A 15,851-nucleotide genomic window follows, 5' to 3' on the forward strand; every position below is an offset into this window, starting at 1 on the left:
CATTAATAAATCTAAATAATGATCACTGTTGTAAAATTGTAAAATCATTTGCAGGATTGCTGTAAAAGCCAATCTGGTTCACGATTGTCCTTCAGCCCAGCCTGGCCTACATGTGACTCCTGACCCACAGCAATGTGGTTGACTCTGAATTGGCCTAGCAAGCCGCTCAGTTATAAGAATAAAGCTGGATGGACCACACACATTGACCTAGGTACAAAACCACACCCTGCCTAGGTGACACTGCAAGTTTCTTCTTACTAACATCTGGGGGTTTGTGCCTAATTGGGAGAGCTGTCCCACAGACTAGTCAAATAATATCCTAACATAGTCAAACTCACCAAATTGTACCTGACAGCAAAACTCCCTGACTCCTCCATGCCATCCCTGGCATCAGATAAACCATGGGCAAGCAAACTTACAGCTGATTGCCAGCTACTACCCTCACCCCCGCCTCAGCTGATGAATCAGTGCTCCTCCATGTTGAACGCCACTTAGAGGAAGCACTGAGGGTGCCAAGGGCACAGAATGTACTCTGGATGGGGAACTTCAATGTCCACCACCAAGAGTTGCTTGGTGACACCACTACTGACCGAGTCCTGAAAGGGCACGTCTGCCAGACTGGATCTCCGGCAGGTGATGAGGAACCAACAAGAGGGAAGAATCTACTTGACCTCATCCTCACCAGTCTACCTGTTGCAGATGCATCTGTCTACAACAATAGTGGTAGGAGTGATATCTTCACACTAAATGCCCTCCCTTGTGTTGTGTGGCACCACTACTGTTCTAAATGGGATAGACTCAGAACAAATCTACCCAGCTCAAAACTGGGCATCCCTGAGGCACTGTGGGCCACCAGCAGCAGTAGAATTGTATTCAAGCACAATCTGTAACCTCATGGCCTGGCATATCCCTCATTCTATCATTACCACCAAGCTAGGGGATCAACCCTGGTTCAATGAGCTATGTAGGAGAGCATGCCAGGAGCAGCACCAGGCACACTTAAAAATAAGGTGTCAATCTCGTGAAGCTACAACACAGGACTACTTATATGTCAAACAACGGAAGCAGCATGGAATAGACAGAGCTAAGCGATCCCACAGTCAACGGATCAGATCTAATCTCTGCAGTCCTGTCACATCCAGTTATAAATATTGGTCAATTAAATAACTCACTGGAGGAGGATCCACAAATATCTCCATCCTCAATGATGGGGAGCCCAGCACATCAGTTAAGAAGACAAGGCATTTGCAGCTATCTTCAGCCAGAAGTGCTTAATGGATGATCCATCTCACCCTCCTCCTTCAGGGACACATGGTGGCGTAGTGGTAATGCCACTGGACCGGTAATTCAGAGGCCCAGGCTAATACTCAGGCTGATGTTGCAAAGGCTATGGGCCCTGATCATATCCCAGCAGTAGTACTGAAGGCATGAGCTCCAGAAGTAGCCACGCTCCTAACCAAGCTTTTCCATACAGCTACAACACTGGCACCTACCCCTGCTATGCCCTGTCCAGGATAAGCAGGATAAATTGAACCTGGCAAATTACTGCCCATCATTGTACTCTCAATGATCAGTAAAGTGATGGGAGATGTCGTTAACAGTGCTATCAGGCAACACAACACTCTCTCTCTTTCTCTCCCTCTCGTTCTTTCTCAATCCCTCTTTCTTTCTCTCTCCCTCTTTCTTTCTTTCTCTTTCTCCCTCTCTCTCCCACTCCTGCCCTCTCTCTCTCTCTCTCTCTCTCTCTCTCCCCCACCCCCCCACCCTCCCTCCCTCTCTCTCCCCCTCCTGCCCTCCCTCTCTCTCTCTCCCCCCACTCCTGCCCTCCCTCTCTCTCACCCACCTCCCTCCCTCTTGCTGTCTCCCCCCTCCCTCCCTCTCTCTCTCCTCCCAATCCTTGTTTGTTTCTGCAAGTCTCACTCTACTTTTGTTTCACAGAACTTCCACCGAGCTGCCTACCTGGCAGACGATCGGAATGATTTGTTGAGTGCAATCAATGAATTCCTGGACAGCAGTATAGTGATTCCTCCCTCTGATGTTCCTGGGGAGGAGCTGCTGCTGTCAGTTGCTCAATTCCAGCGCAAGATGTTGAAGAAGAGGCAGGCGAAAGAGGACAAGGTGATGGCCAAGGAGATTAAGAGTCAGGAGGAACGAGGTAGGCATCTGTCAGCTGGACCACTGAATGGACATGCATTGAATTTTCTTAACAACTTTCTCCCTGTCAGTGATTGAGACATGGACTCCTCACTGGGATCCTGAAACTGTCAGTACGTCATTGGGGCCTCCCTACCGTAACCCTTGGCATGATCTTCCCACCCTCCTGTCATCATCCCAGGCTTGACTTCCACTTGAATAAGCTTACAGCTTCCTTTTCTGCCTATCTCAGCTTTCTCCAAACGACCAATGGAAACAAAAACAGAAAATGCTGGAAAAACTCAGCAGGACTTACTGTATCTGTGGGGAGAAAGACAGAGTTAACGTTTCAAGTCTGCATGACTCTTCTTCAGAGCTCTTCTTAAGATGCTGTTAGACCTGCTGAGTTTTTCCAGCATTTTCTGTTTTTGTTTCAGATTTCCAGTATCCGCAGTATTTTGCTTTTATCTTAGGCCAGTGGAGACTCTAGTTGCTGCTTCCTTATGAGCAGAAGCCTCAGCTGCCCAATCCTTGAATCCTTATCTGATCTTCCCGCCCAATGCATCCATAGCATCCCATTCACACGTCTCATCTCTGACCGTGTGAACTCTGCTGGCAGATCAGCTTTCATCCTCCTTGTCCCCATCTCCCTTCAGACTTTCGGTTCACTTGTGAGCAAGGTCCTTGCCATCTGTGGGCACACTTTGGAAATTCCTGAAGTGTGTGTGAGGCAATACTGGAGGACACTATAGTTCCGTGATGCCTTCCATGGAGAAATAATCCATCTCCACTCACTGCCTTCACTCACGCGTGGAGCGGCCAATTGGACAAGGAACCCAAGGGTGGGCAGTCAAACCGTGGCCTGCTGAGAGGGGCAGGAGGTTTGAATGGGGAACCATCATCGCGTTCTACTTTGAAGTGAATTTTCCGAACTTTGAACTTCACTCACTTTACCTCTCGTGTCTTACAGCTCTCCTGAAACCAAAGAAGCCGGACGAGGAGGACCCACTGAGACGAACGGGGAAACTATTCGGGGGGGTTATCAGGGACGCACGCCGGAGATACCCTAACTACATAAGTGATTTCAAGGATGCCCTGAACCCACAGTGTATGGCTGCCATCATCTTCATTTACTTTGCTTGCCTCTCCCCAGCCATCACCTTTGGGGGGTTACTTGGTAAGTGACTTTACCACTGGTCACCTGTAGCTGAATGTTATGGTAACAGAAGCACTGGAGGAAAGCAGGTCTACTTCTGCTCCTATTTCATATGTTCGTATTGATTGGCAAACCCATAATTCCCCATGCTTGGGTAAATACTGCACAGAAGACCCCCATTCACACATCAAAACTACTTAATGAGGGGTCCAAGAACAGTAGATGAGCCGCCCACCATCAATGCCACATTTCTAAAGTGCCTTTCACAATAGGGCTTTACAACCAGTGGAATAATTTTGAAGTGTAGAGACTGTTGTAATGTAGGGAATGCATTAGCTATTTTGCTTGTGTCAAATCTTACAAATTGCAATGTGTTAATGACCAGATAATTTGGTGTTTTAATGATATTGGTTGAGGGATGAATCCTGGCACCAGGGAAAACTCCCCTGACTCTAGCCCCATGTTATGTGGTTGGCAACCAATGGCCTCTCAGCAACCTGGGATGGGCACTAAATATTGTCTTGCTAGTATAAAAACAAAAAGTGCTGAAAAAACTCAGCAGGTCTGGCAGCATCTGTGGAGCGAGAAACGACATTAACGTTTCGAGTCCAATTTTAACTCTTCTTTGAAACTCCCTGTAGATCTCTCCACAGCTTCATTGCCCCTCAGCCCTATACAGCCCGCTTCTACCTCCTTCCCAAAATCCACAAACAGGAATGTCCTGGTAGACTCATCATTTCAGCCTGTTTCTGCCCCACTGAACTCCTTTCTTCCTATATTGACTTTTTTTTTCTCTCACCTTGCCCAGTCTGTTCCCACCTACGTTCGTGATTTTTCTGATGCCCTACGTCATTTCAACAATTTCCAGTTTTCTGGCCTTAACTGCTTCCTCTTCACTATGGACGTCCGATCCCTCTACACCTCCATCCCTCATCAGGACAGTCTGAGGGCCCTTCGATTCTTCCTTGAACAAAGGTCTAAACAATCCCCATCCACCACCGCTCTCCTCCGCCTGGCAGAACCTGTTAGAAAAACATGGTTCCAAAGAAGAGTGGAAACGTTAACTCTGTTTCTCTCTCTACAGATGCTGCCAGACCTGCTGAGCTTTTCCAGCACTGTCTGTTTTTATTTCAGATCGCCAGCGTCTGCAGTATTTTAGTTTTATCTTGCCTTGCTAGTGATGTTTCCAAGAGCAAATAATGAGGAATAAAGGAGGTCCCAATAGGTCAGTTTGATGTTTTGTGGAGAAAGAGTTGCACAGGTCATGAACACCAATCTGACATTATTGTTACAGAATGCAACAAAAAGGAAAAGCCATCAAAGCAGATGTTGCTTCAATTTGTGATGTGTTCTGGGTTTTTCCTGTGTTCAATGCTGAAGAGAGTTCTAGCCCCTGGTGCCTCTGTGACAATTGGATAAGTACAGGACGAGGCTTGGTTGTGATGGTTCTATTGTTGAATAGCCTGCCAACACTCAGTGTCTGCGTTGACCCATAAGGAGAGGCCGCTTTGGATGATGAGCCTGAGGCAGGGTCGCACCGTAGGTGCATCCTGACGTTAGCTGTGGCTTTGATGGTGGGCGGCTTATAAACTGTTCTTGGACTCTTCATGAAGTAGTTTTGATGTGTGAATGGGGGTTTTCTGTGTAATATTTACCTAAGTGTTGGGGGATTATGGGTTTTCCAATCAATACGAACATATGAAATAGGAACAGAAGTAGACCAATCTGCCCCTCGAGCCTGCTCTGCCATTCAATCAGATCTGTTTGTGTTTCAAATCCCACATTCCCATCTACCCCCGATAACCTTTGATTCCCTTGCATAACAAGAATCTATCTACTTCTGCCTTAAAAATATTCAGTCACCCCCCCCCCCAGCCCCATCTCCACCGCCCTCTGAGGCAGAGAGTTCCAAAGTTGCACAACCCTCTGAGAGAAAAAAATTCTCCTCATCTCTGTTCTAAAAGGGTGACCTCTAATTTTAAAACAGGGACCCTCTGGGCTGGACTCACCCACAAGAGGAAACGTCCTTTCCACATCCACCCTGTAAATACCGTTCAGGATCTTGTATAACTTCAATCAAGCCACCCCCCAAATCTTCTAAACTCCAGTGGAAACAAGCCCAGTCTGTCCAACCTTTCCTCATAAGACAACCTACTCATTCCAGCTATCAATCTAGTAAACCTCCTCTGAACCGCCTCCAATGCATTTACATCCTTCCTTAAATAAGGAGACCAAAACTGCACACAGTATTCGAGATGTGGTCTCACCAATGCCCTGTATAACTGAAGCATAACATCCTTACTTTTATGTTCAATCCCTCTTACAATAAAGGATAGCATTCCATTAGTCTCCTTAATTGCTCCTTAAGTACCTGCCTACTAACTTGTGATTCATGCACGAGAACGCCTAGATCCCTCTGCAGATGATACAAAGATAGGTGGAAGGACAGGTAGTATTGAGGAGGTGGGGAGGCTGCAGAAGGATTTGGACAGGTTAGGAGAATGGGCAAAGAAGTGGCAGATGGAATACAATGTGGGGAAGTGTGAGGTCATGCACTTTGGTAGGAAGAATAGAGGCATAGACTAGTTTCTAAATGGGGAGAGAATTCAGAAATCTGGAGTGCAAAGGGACTTGGGAGTCCTAGTCCAGGATTCTCTTAAGGTTAACTTGAAGGTTGAGTCGGTAGTTAGGAAGGCAAATGCAATGTTGGCATTTATTTCGAGAGGACTAGAATATAAAAGCAGGGATGTGCTGCTGAGACTTTATAAGGCTCTGGTCAGACCACATTTAGAATATTGTGAGTAATTTTGGGCCCCATATCTCAGGAAGAATGTGCTGGCCCTGGAGAAGATCCAGAGGAGGCTCACGAGAACGATCCCAGGAATGAAAGGCTTAACATATGAGGAACGTTTGAGGACTCTGAGTCTATACTCGATGGAGTTTAGAAGGATGAGGGGGGATCTGATTGAAACTTACAGAATACTGAAAGGCCTGGATAGAGTGGACGTGGGGAAGATGTTTCCACTAGTAGGAGAGACTAGGACCTGAGGTCACAGCCTCAGAGTAAAGGGAAGACCTTTTAGAACAGAGATGAGGAGAAACTTCTTTAGCCAGAGAGTGGTGAATCTATGGAATTCTTTGCCACAGAAGGCTGTGGAGGCCAGGTCATTGAGTGTATTTAAGACCGAGATAGATAGGTTCTTGATTGGTAAGGGGATCAAGGGTTACGGGGAGAAGGCGGGAGAATGGGATTGAGAAACTTATCAGCCATGATTGAATGGCGGAGCAGACTCGATGGGCTGAATGGCCTAATTTCTGCTCCTAGGTCTTATGGTCTCTGCACCTCAGAATTCTGCAGTCATTTTCCGTTTAAGCAATGCTCTGATATTTCATTGCGTTTCAGGGGAGAAGACCAAGGGTTTGATTGGTGTTTCTGAGCTCATCATTTCCACAGCCATACAAATGGTGATCTTCGGATTGTTGGGGGCCCAACCACTGCTGATCGTTGGCTTTTCTGGCCCATTGCTCGTTTTCGAAGAAGCTTTCTTTAAGGTGAATTTGTCTCATACTCAGGTCAACTTGGGCAGACATCTTGCGCTGAAATCAGTTCTTACTCTCGTTGGTCAGCCCCGAATATTGTCAGTTTAGCTCAATGGTAGTACTTGAACCCATAGTCTAGATGCACACTGAGGGAATGCAGCATTGTTGAAGGTGCAATCCTTCAAATAGAATCATATGATCTTTCATATCCATTATTTAACAGCACCAGCGATGGTGCAGCACTCCCTCAGTACTGGGCACCAGAAGAGACTGAATTACAGACTTAAATCTCTGGAGTGGGATGTGAACTTACGACTTCCTAAGTCAGAAGTGAGAGGAACGTGTAAGTAGCAAGACAGAATCAACCCACCTTCCCTTGCCATTACCATTGCTGAATCCCCCAAATCCTGGGGGTTACCATTGACCAGAAACTGAACTGGACTAGCCATATAAATACTGTGGCTACAAGAGCAGGTCAGAGGCTGGGAATCCTGCAACGAGTAACCCACCTCCTGACTCCCCAAAGCCTGTCCGCCCTCTACAAGGCACAAGTCAGGATAATGGTGCAATACTCTCCATTTGCCTGGGTGAGTGCAGCTCCAACAGCATTCAAAAAGCTCCAGACCATGCAAGAAAAATCAACCTGCTTGATCAGCACCCCACCGCCTTAAACATTCACTCCCTCCACCACCGACACACAGTAGCAGCAGTGTGTGTACCATCTACAAGGTGCACTGTAGCAATTCATCCAGGCTCCTTCGACAGCACCTTCCAAACCCGTGATCTCCAGCACCTGGAGGGACAAGGGCAGCAGATAGATGGGAACACCACCACCTGGAAATTCCCCTCCAAGTCACTCACCATCCTGACTTGGAAATATATCGCTGTTCCTTCACTGTCACTGGATCAAAATGCTGGGACTCCCTCCCTAACAGCACTGTGGGTGTACCTACACCACGTGGACTGCAGCGGTTCAAGAAGGCAGCTCACCATCACCTTCTCAAGGACAATTAGGGTTGGGTATAAATGTTGGCCCAGCCAGCGAAGCCCACATCCCATGAATGAATAAAAGAGTGTGTGCCAGCTCAGCAGAACTGAATCAGGCACTATGCAGTGATCCTCAACACTTTCTCCTCTTCACTGTCCTATTTGTTTGTAGCTTTAATGACAGTCTGATGATCCATCCCCTTTCCTTCCACCAGTTCTGTGACTCGAACAACATGGACTATCTGACTGGCCGGGTATGGATTGGCTTCTGGCTCATTGCCATCGTGGTGTTGATTGTGGCTTTTGAAGGCTCTTTCCTGGTGCGGTTCATTTCCAGGTTCACCCAGGAGATCTTCGCTTTTCTCATCTCGCTGATATTTATTTATGAGACATTCTATAAGCTTGTTAAGGTAAGACAGATTGATGGAGCCTGGAGTAATACTCACTTTCTGTCCCTCGTCCCCCCAACAAAACCTGCAGTAATAATCCTCTCATCCATACCAGAACCCTGGAGTAATAATGCCCTTTCCCCTCTCCCACAAAACCTATAGTAAAATACCCTCATTCAATGCAGGACCTTAAGCAATGTGTCCCACTAGCCCTAATCCTCTCCTCCAAACCCGGGACCTGAAACAATATAATCTCCTCAAAGCCTTACATCTGGGCCCAGGAGTAATAATCCTTCCACCCACCCCTCCCAAAGTTTTAGTTATAATCCTCCTGCACACCTGGGACCTGGAGGAATGACCCCCCCTAACCCACCCCTAAGCATTGGTATAACACCCCTGTCGGCCCCAAAGATGGCTTTTCACCAACAGCCTCTGCCCTGTACAACGGCTCCTGGAGAAACATATCCTGCCCCACACACCAATTCCCTGGGTAACAGATCCTGTCCCTCACACCAGACTGCCGGAGTAATGGACCCTGTCTCACACACCAGATTCCAGAAATAACAGCCTCTGCCCCACACACCACCTCCAGGAGTAACAGATCCTGCCCCTCACACCGGACTCCCAGAATAACTGATCCCGCCTCACATTCCGACTCCAGGAGTAACAGATCCTGCCCCTCACACCGGACTCCCAGAATAACTGATCCCGCCTCACATTCCGACTCCAGGAGTAACAGATCCTGCCTCACATACCGACTCCAGGAGTAACAGATCCCGCCTCACATACCGACTCCAGGAGTAACAGATCCCGCCTCACATACTGACTCCAGGAGTAACAGATCCTGCCTCACATTCCGACTCCAGGAGTAACAGGTCCTGCCTCACATGCTGACTCCAGGAGTAACAGATCCTGCCTCACATACCGACTCCAGGAGTAACAGATCCCGCCTCACATACCGACTCCAGGAGTAACAGATCCTGCCTCACATACCGACTCCAGGAGTAACAGATCCTGCCTCACATACCGACTCCAGGAGTAACAGATCCTGCCTCATACCAGGCTTCCTGAGGGATAAACCCCTAAAATAAAACCCCTGGGCTCTATAACCTGGGAGTGAAATGCCTTTGCTCAGGACCTTGAGTGTCAAGATCCTCTATCCAGACCCTGTATAATAGTGTATGCTAGAATCTGACTTTGGAGTAATATGGCCCCTGGATCACATACTGTTTTCTGATTTCTCACACTCACACATGCAGCCCCCTCCCTCCGCACCTGACCCTGGCGTAAGAGGTTTTAGAGGTTGACCAGGGTTGGATTTCTGGGGAAGGGGGATGGGTGGGGTTGGCGTGGGATGAGTTCTGACACTCGGTCTGAGAGATTCTCCCTCATGTCTTTGTAGATTTTCCAGATCCATCCTCTCCGTGGCTGTTCCAATGTTACAGAAAACGCGACCGTGCCGTCCATTGCCTCCCAAATCATAGCCAATGGTACAAGTGAAGACAACGGGAAATGGACGGGGCAGCCGAACACGGCACTGCTATCCCTGGTCCTGATGTCCGGCACCTTCTTCATCGCCTTCTTCTTGCGCAAGTTTAAAAATAGCCGTTTCTTGCCCGGGAGAGTAAGTGTCACTGGTGAGGGCCTGAGAGAAATTCTTCCCTCTCTTGTGTTTCTTCATTTTCCTTTGAGCAGATTGTTTCTGTGTTCCTTCCATCTTGGGAACTGGACGAGGCTATTCAGCCTCTCGAGCCTCTTTTACCATTCAGTTAAGTCACAACTGATCTGTGTCTCAACTCCATCCACTGACCTTGTTTTGTAAATAACCTTACCTTCGTTTTGAAAATTACAATTGAACCTCTCCAGTTTTTTGAAAGAAGGAGTTCCAGATTTCCACTCCCCTTTTTGTAAAGAAGTGCTTCCTGACATCACCCCTGAATGGCCTGGCTCTCTTTTTTTTTAAAGTTATGCACCTTGTTTTGGACTTGCCCCCAAAGGAAATAGCTTCTGCTTATTATAATCGCAAGACTTGATTTTTTTTCTTTTAACCATCTTAAATATCTCAATTAGATCACCTCTTAATCTTCCATATTCCAGGGAATACAAGCCTAGATGAGGATATAAGGAATCTGCAAGGGGATATAGATAGGTTGAGTGAGTGGGCGAAAACTTGGCAGATGGAGTTTAATGCAGGAAAGTGTGAGGTCAGGCACTTTGGTAGGAAGAATCAAAAGGCAGACTATTATTTAAATGGAGAGAGACTCCAAAAAAGTGCAGCACAGAGGGATCTGGGTGTTCATGTGCATGAAACACAAAAAGTTAGCATGCAGGTGCAGCAAGTAATTAAGAAGGCTAATGGAATTTTTGGCCTGTATTGCTCGGGGGCTGGAGTTTAAAAATAGGGAAGTCTTGTTACAACTGTACAGGGTGTTGGTGAGGCTGCACCTGGAGTACTGTGTACAGTTTTGGTCCCCATATTTAAGAAAGGATATACTGGCATTGGAGGCAGTTGAAAAAGAGATTCACTAGGCTGATTCCTGGGATGAAGGGGTTGACTTATCAAAAATGGCTAAACAGATTAGGTCTTTGTTCATTAGAGTTTAGAAGAATGAGGGGTGATCTTATTGAAACGTACAAGATTCTGAGGGGGCTTGAAAGGGTAGATGTTGAGAAGATGTTTCCACTAGTGGGGGAATCTTGAACTAGGAGACATAGTTACACAATAAGGGAACACTCATTTAAAACTGAACTGCAATGGATTTTCTTCTCTGACTGTCTGGAATTCTCTACCCCAGTAAGTTGTGGAGGCTAGATCACTGAAAATATTTAAAGGGGAGGTAATTAGATTTTTGAAATATCGGGGAGTTGAGGGCTATGAGGAGCTGGCACAAAAGAGGAATTGAGGCCTGGGGCAGATCAGCCATGATCTTATTGAATGATGGGGCAGGCTTGAGGGGTGGAATGGCCTACTCCTATTTCTTATGCCCTCTCAGAAGGAAGCATAGCCACTATGGCACTAGTTGGCAACTCACCAAGGCTGCTTAGACAGCACCTTCCAAACCCACAACCTCTACCATCTAGAAGGACAAGGGCAGTAGAGATGCATGGGAACACCACCACCTGCAAGTCCCCTTCAAGCTAGTCACCACCCTGACTTGGAAATATATTACCGTTCCTTCACTATTGCTGGGTTAAAATCCTGGAACTCCCTCCCTAACAGCACTGTTGGTGCACCTACACCACATGGACTGCAGTGGTTCAAGAAGACAACTCACCACCATCTTCTCAAGGGCAATTAGGGAGGGGCAATAAATTCTGGCCCAGCAACGCCCACATCCCATGAATGAATAAAAATAAAATTCAAAGAAGACCATGGGAGTTGCTCCAACACTGTCGCGCTTCCTCAGTACTGACCCTCCGACAGTGCAGTGCTACCTCAGCACTGACCCTCCAAAAGTGCAGCCCACGACCTTAAACCTCAGCCAAGAGTGCAACCACCTGAAGTGCGCTTTGGATTGTAAGGGACACTGGGCCACTTATAGGACTAACCAGTAATATTGAACCCCAGAGAATGTGGAATGTAAAAGCTGACTGGAAGTGAGAATGCTTTGAGTTAGCTCCTGATGAGTTCAAAAGTTGGATGCAGTGGGCTAAGGAAATTGGTGAAGGATCATTTCTCTGCTGTTAGCCACTGAGCATGTGAATGTCTTAGAACATGAAATACTTTGAAACAAATGAATAATTTTTACCTAACATTTAACAATACTGTCAAGAAGTTAACACTTTATATGTGTTGCAGATTCGCCGTGTGATCGGAGATTTTGGTGTTCCAATAGCTATCCTCATCATGGTTCTGGTTGACTATTCCATTCGAGAGACCTACACCCAGGTGAGAGGCTAACTAGCAGGGTCCCCTCTCCTGTCTTAATATTTCCCAATTATCCCCACACCCGACTTCTCCAGCAGCACCAGATGGTGTCTGGGACCTTGTTTCATACTCAGGTAGCTATTCATAGAATCTTATGTCACAGAAACATTCCCTTCAGCCCATCATGCCTGTGGTAGCTCTTTAAAAGAGCTGTGCAATTAGGCCCACTAACCCACCTACCATTTTCTCCTCTTCAGGTGTTTATCCAATTCCCTTTTGAAAGTTACTATTGAATCTGCTTTTGGGTATTGACAACCATGAGACAAGACAGTGAGTGACTGATAGACGTTTATAAGACAGAAGGAGTCCATTCTGCCCATCATGCCCACACCTGTCAACAAAGATCTGACTACACTAATCCCATTTTCCAGTGCATCACCCATAAACCTGGAGGCTATGGCAATGCAAGTGAATATCTAAATACTTCTTAAATGGTACGAGAGTTTCTGACTCAACTACCCTTTCAGGCAGTGACTTCCAGATTCCCACCACTCTCTGGGTGAAAAAATTTCTCCTCAACTCCCCTCTTAGCCTTCTACCTCTTACCTTAAATCTATGCCCCCTGGTTATTGACCCCTCTACTAATGGAAAAAGTGCCTTCCTATCCACCCTATCTATGCCCCTCATAATCTTATACACCTCTATCAGGTCCCCTCTCAACCTTCGCTGCTCCAAGGAAAACAACCCCGGCCTATCCAATCTTTTCTCATAGCTCAGACCCTCCAGCCCAGGCAGCATCCTGGTGAATCTCCTCACACCCTCTCCAGTGCAATCACATCCTTCCTATAATGTGGTGATCAGAACTGCACACATTACTCCAGTTGTGGCCTAACCAGCATTTTATACAGTTCCAGCATAACCTCCCTGCTCTTGTATTCTATACCTCGGCTAATAAAGGCAAGTACCCCATATGCCTTCTTAACCACCTTATCTACCTGCCCTGCTACCCCCAGGAATCTGTGGATATACACACCAGGGTCCCTCTGATCTTCAGTACTTTCCAGGGTCCTACCATTTGGAGTGTAATCCCTTGCCTTGTTAGCCCTCCCCAAGTGCATTACCTCACACTTTTCCGGGTTGAATTCCATTTGCCACTGCTCTGCCCACCTGACCAGTCCATTGAAATCCTCCTGCAGGTTACACCTATCCTCCTCACTATTTACCACCTTACCGATTTTCGTGTTATCTGCGAACTTCTTGATCATACTCCCTACATTTAAGTTCAAATAATTTATGCACGCCACAAACAGCAAGGGCCCCAGCACTGAGCCCTGTGGAACCCCACTGGAAACAGACTTCCAGTCACAGAAACATCCCTCCACCATCACCCTCTGCTTCCTGTCTCTCAGCCAAGTTTGGATACAATGTGCCGCTTTGCCTTGGATGCCATGTGCTCTTACTTTCTTGACCAGTCTGCCATGGGGAACCTTATCAAAAGCCTTGCTAAAGTCCATGTAGATCACATCAAATGCATTACCCTCATCAACACTCCTGGTTACCTCCTCAAAAAATTCGATCAAATTTGTCAAACACGGCCTCCCCTTAAATCCATGCTGACTCTCCCTGATTAATCCGTGTCTCTCCAAGTGCAGATATATTCTGTTCCTCAGAATTCTTTCTAGTAACTTCCACACCACCGAGGTTAGACTGACTGGTCTGTAATTTCCTGGTCTATCCCTTCCTCCCTTTTTTAATAATGGGACTTTAGCAGTCCTCTGGCACCTTACCTGTGGCCAGAAAGGATTTGAGAATTACTGCCAGGGCCCCTGATATCTCTTCCCTTGCCTCCCTCAACAGTCTGGGAGACATCTCATCCAGACCTGTGAATTTATCCACTTTTAAGGCCGCTAAACCGACTAGTACCTCCTCTCTCTCTATGTTAATTTCTTCTAATATTTCACAGTCCTCCACCCTGATGTCTATACCTGCATCGTCCTTTTCCATTGTGAAGACTGACGCAAAGTATTCATTGAGAACTGTATCCACGTCTTCCGGGTCCACACACAGATTACCTCTATGGTCCCTAATCGGCCCCACTCTTTCCCCAGCTATTCTCTTGCTCTTTACATATTTTAAAAACCCTTTTTAAGCTTGAGGATTAGATGCTGGAGGCTTTTTGCACTTGTTAGATCTTAGAATGTCTTCCATTACACACAGCCTTCTCTCCTTTATACATATTTTCCCCTTTGCATGCAAATTCCCATTGTTTCACAATGTCTTTAGACTTTACCTCTCTAATAATAAAAATCTATCATAGTACCAATTGTACCAGTAATCTTAGGAGAAATAAACACACACAAACTTCTCCTGGCTAAGTGAAACATTTCACTCCCTCTTTTGAATTCAAGCTAGTCAGGTTTATTTAAAAATGCCAATGTTCCCTTTACACCTCACATTCTAAATCTTCCCCCATGTTTACCTACTGAACATTTCAAACCTAACTTATCTTCTGATACATCAAAGCCTTCAGAGCAGCTGCCTTTAATTCATTTAAGTCCCACACATGCACACACACACACAGACACTTAGACATAGACCTCATTATTACTCTATTTTACAAATTCCAATAATATGAAAATTACTATATCTTCCTGACATCAGCCTTGGTCATCATGCAACCATACCTCTGTGATATCAGGTCATACATATTTATTTCTATCTGTGCTAACAGTTCATTCGTTTTGTTATGAATAAGAACATTACATAAGAAATAACCTTTGATTCCCTTGCCTAACAAGAATCTGTATCTACTGCTGCCTTAAAAATATTCAATGACCCCGCCTCCACCACCTCCTGAGACAGAGAGTTCCAAAGTCGCACAACCCTCTGAGAGAAAAAATTTCTCCTCATCTCTGTCCTAAAAGGGCGACCCCTAATTTTAAAACATTGCCCCCTAGTTCTGGACTCACCCACAAGAGGAAACATCCTTTCCACGTCCAATTTGTCAATGCCATTCAGGATCTTGTAAACTTCAATCAAATCACCCCTCACTCTTCTAAACTCCAGTGGAAACAAGCCCAGTCTGTCCAACCTTTCCTCATAAGACAACCCACTCATTCCAGGTAACAATCTAGTAAACCTCCTCCAATGCATTTACATCCTTCCTTAAATAAGGAGACTAAAACTGCACACAGTATTCGAGACTTGGTCTCACCAATGCCCTGTATAACTGAAGCATAACATCCTTACTTTTATGTTCAATCCTTCTCATAATAAAGGATAGCGTTCCATTAGCCGCCTTAATTACTTGCTGTACCTGTATACTAACTTTTAGTGACTCGTACTAGAACACCTAGATCCCTCTGCACCTCAGAATTATGCAGCCGTTCTCCATTTAAATAAAACTGCGGCTTTGATCTTCCTGCCAAAATGAACAGCTTCACATTTTCCCACGTTAAACCCCATTTGCCAGATCTTTGCCCACTCACTCAACCTATCTATATCCATCTGCAACCTCCTCAAGTCCTCTTCACAACAAACTTTCCTACCTATCTTTGTGTCACCTGCAAATTTAGCTACCATGTCTTCACTCCCCTCATCTAAGTCATTGATTTAAGTCATAAAAAGTTGAGGCCCCTGTGGGACTCCACTTGTCACATCCTGCCAATCAGAAAAAGACCCATTTTTGCCAACTCTCTGCTTTCAGCCAGCCAGCCAATCTTCAATCCATGCTAATATGTTACTCACTACACCATGTGCTTTATTTTCCGTAATAACC

General features: G+C 46.1%; 1 protein-coding gene across 2 annotated transcripts in view; it reads left to right on the plus strand.

The window, feature by feature from the left end:
- The window catches only part of LOC144680068 (anion exchange protein 2-like), a 73,012-nt gene that overhangs the window by 43,818 nt on the left and 13,343 nt on the right, over positions 1 to 15,851 (plus strand). For both annotated transcript variants that reach the window (XR_013576480.1, XM_078541212.1), the window contains exons 8-13: positions 1,939 to 2,155; positions 3,104 to 3,310; positions 6,693 to 6,841; positions 8,032 to 8,226; positions 9,608 to 9,829; positions 12,005 to 12,094. Coding sequence is in view for 1 of the 2 variants with exons in the window: in XM_078541212.1 (XP_078397338.1) it covers positions 1,939 to 2,155; positions 3,104 to 3,310; positions 6,693 to 6,841; positions 8,032 to 8,226; positions 9,608 to 9,829; positions 12,005 to 12,094 (1,080 nt within the window). In the remaining variant the exon portion in view is untranslated. The remainder of the gene's footprint in view (positions 1 to 1,938; positions 2,156 to 3,103; positions 3,311 to 6,692; positions 6,842 to 8,031; positions 8,227 to 9,607; positions 9,830 to 12,004; positions 12,095 to 15,851) is intronic.

Source organism: Cetorhinus maximus, chromosome 4 (assembly GCF_964194155.1).
Source record: "Cetorhinus maximus chromosome 4, sCetMax3.hap1.1, whole genome shotgun sequence".
Taxonomy (NCBI): domain Eukaryota; kingdom Metazoa; phylum Chordata; class Chondrichthyes; order Lamniformes; family Cetorhinidae; genus Cetorhinus; species Cetorhinus maximus.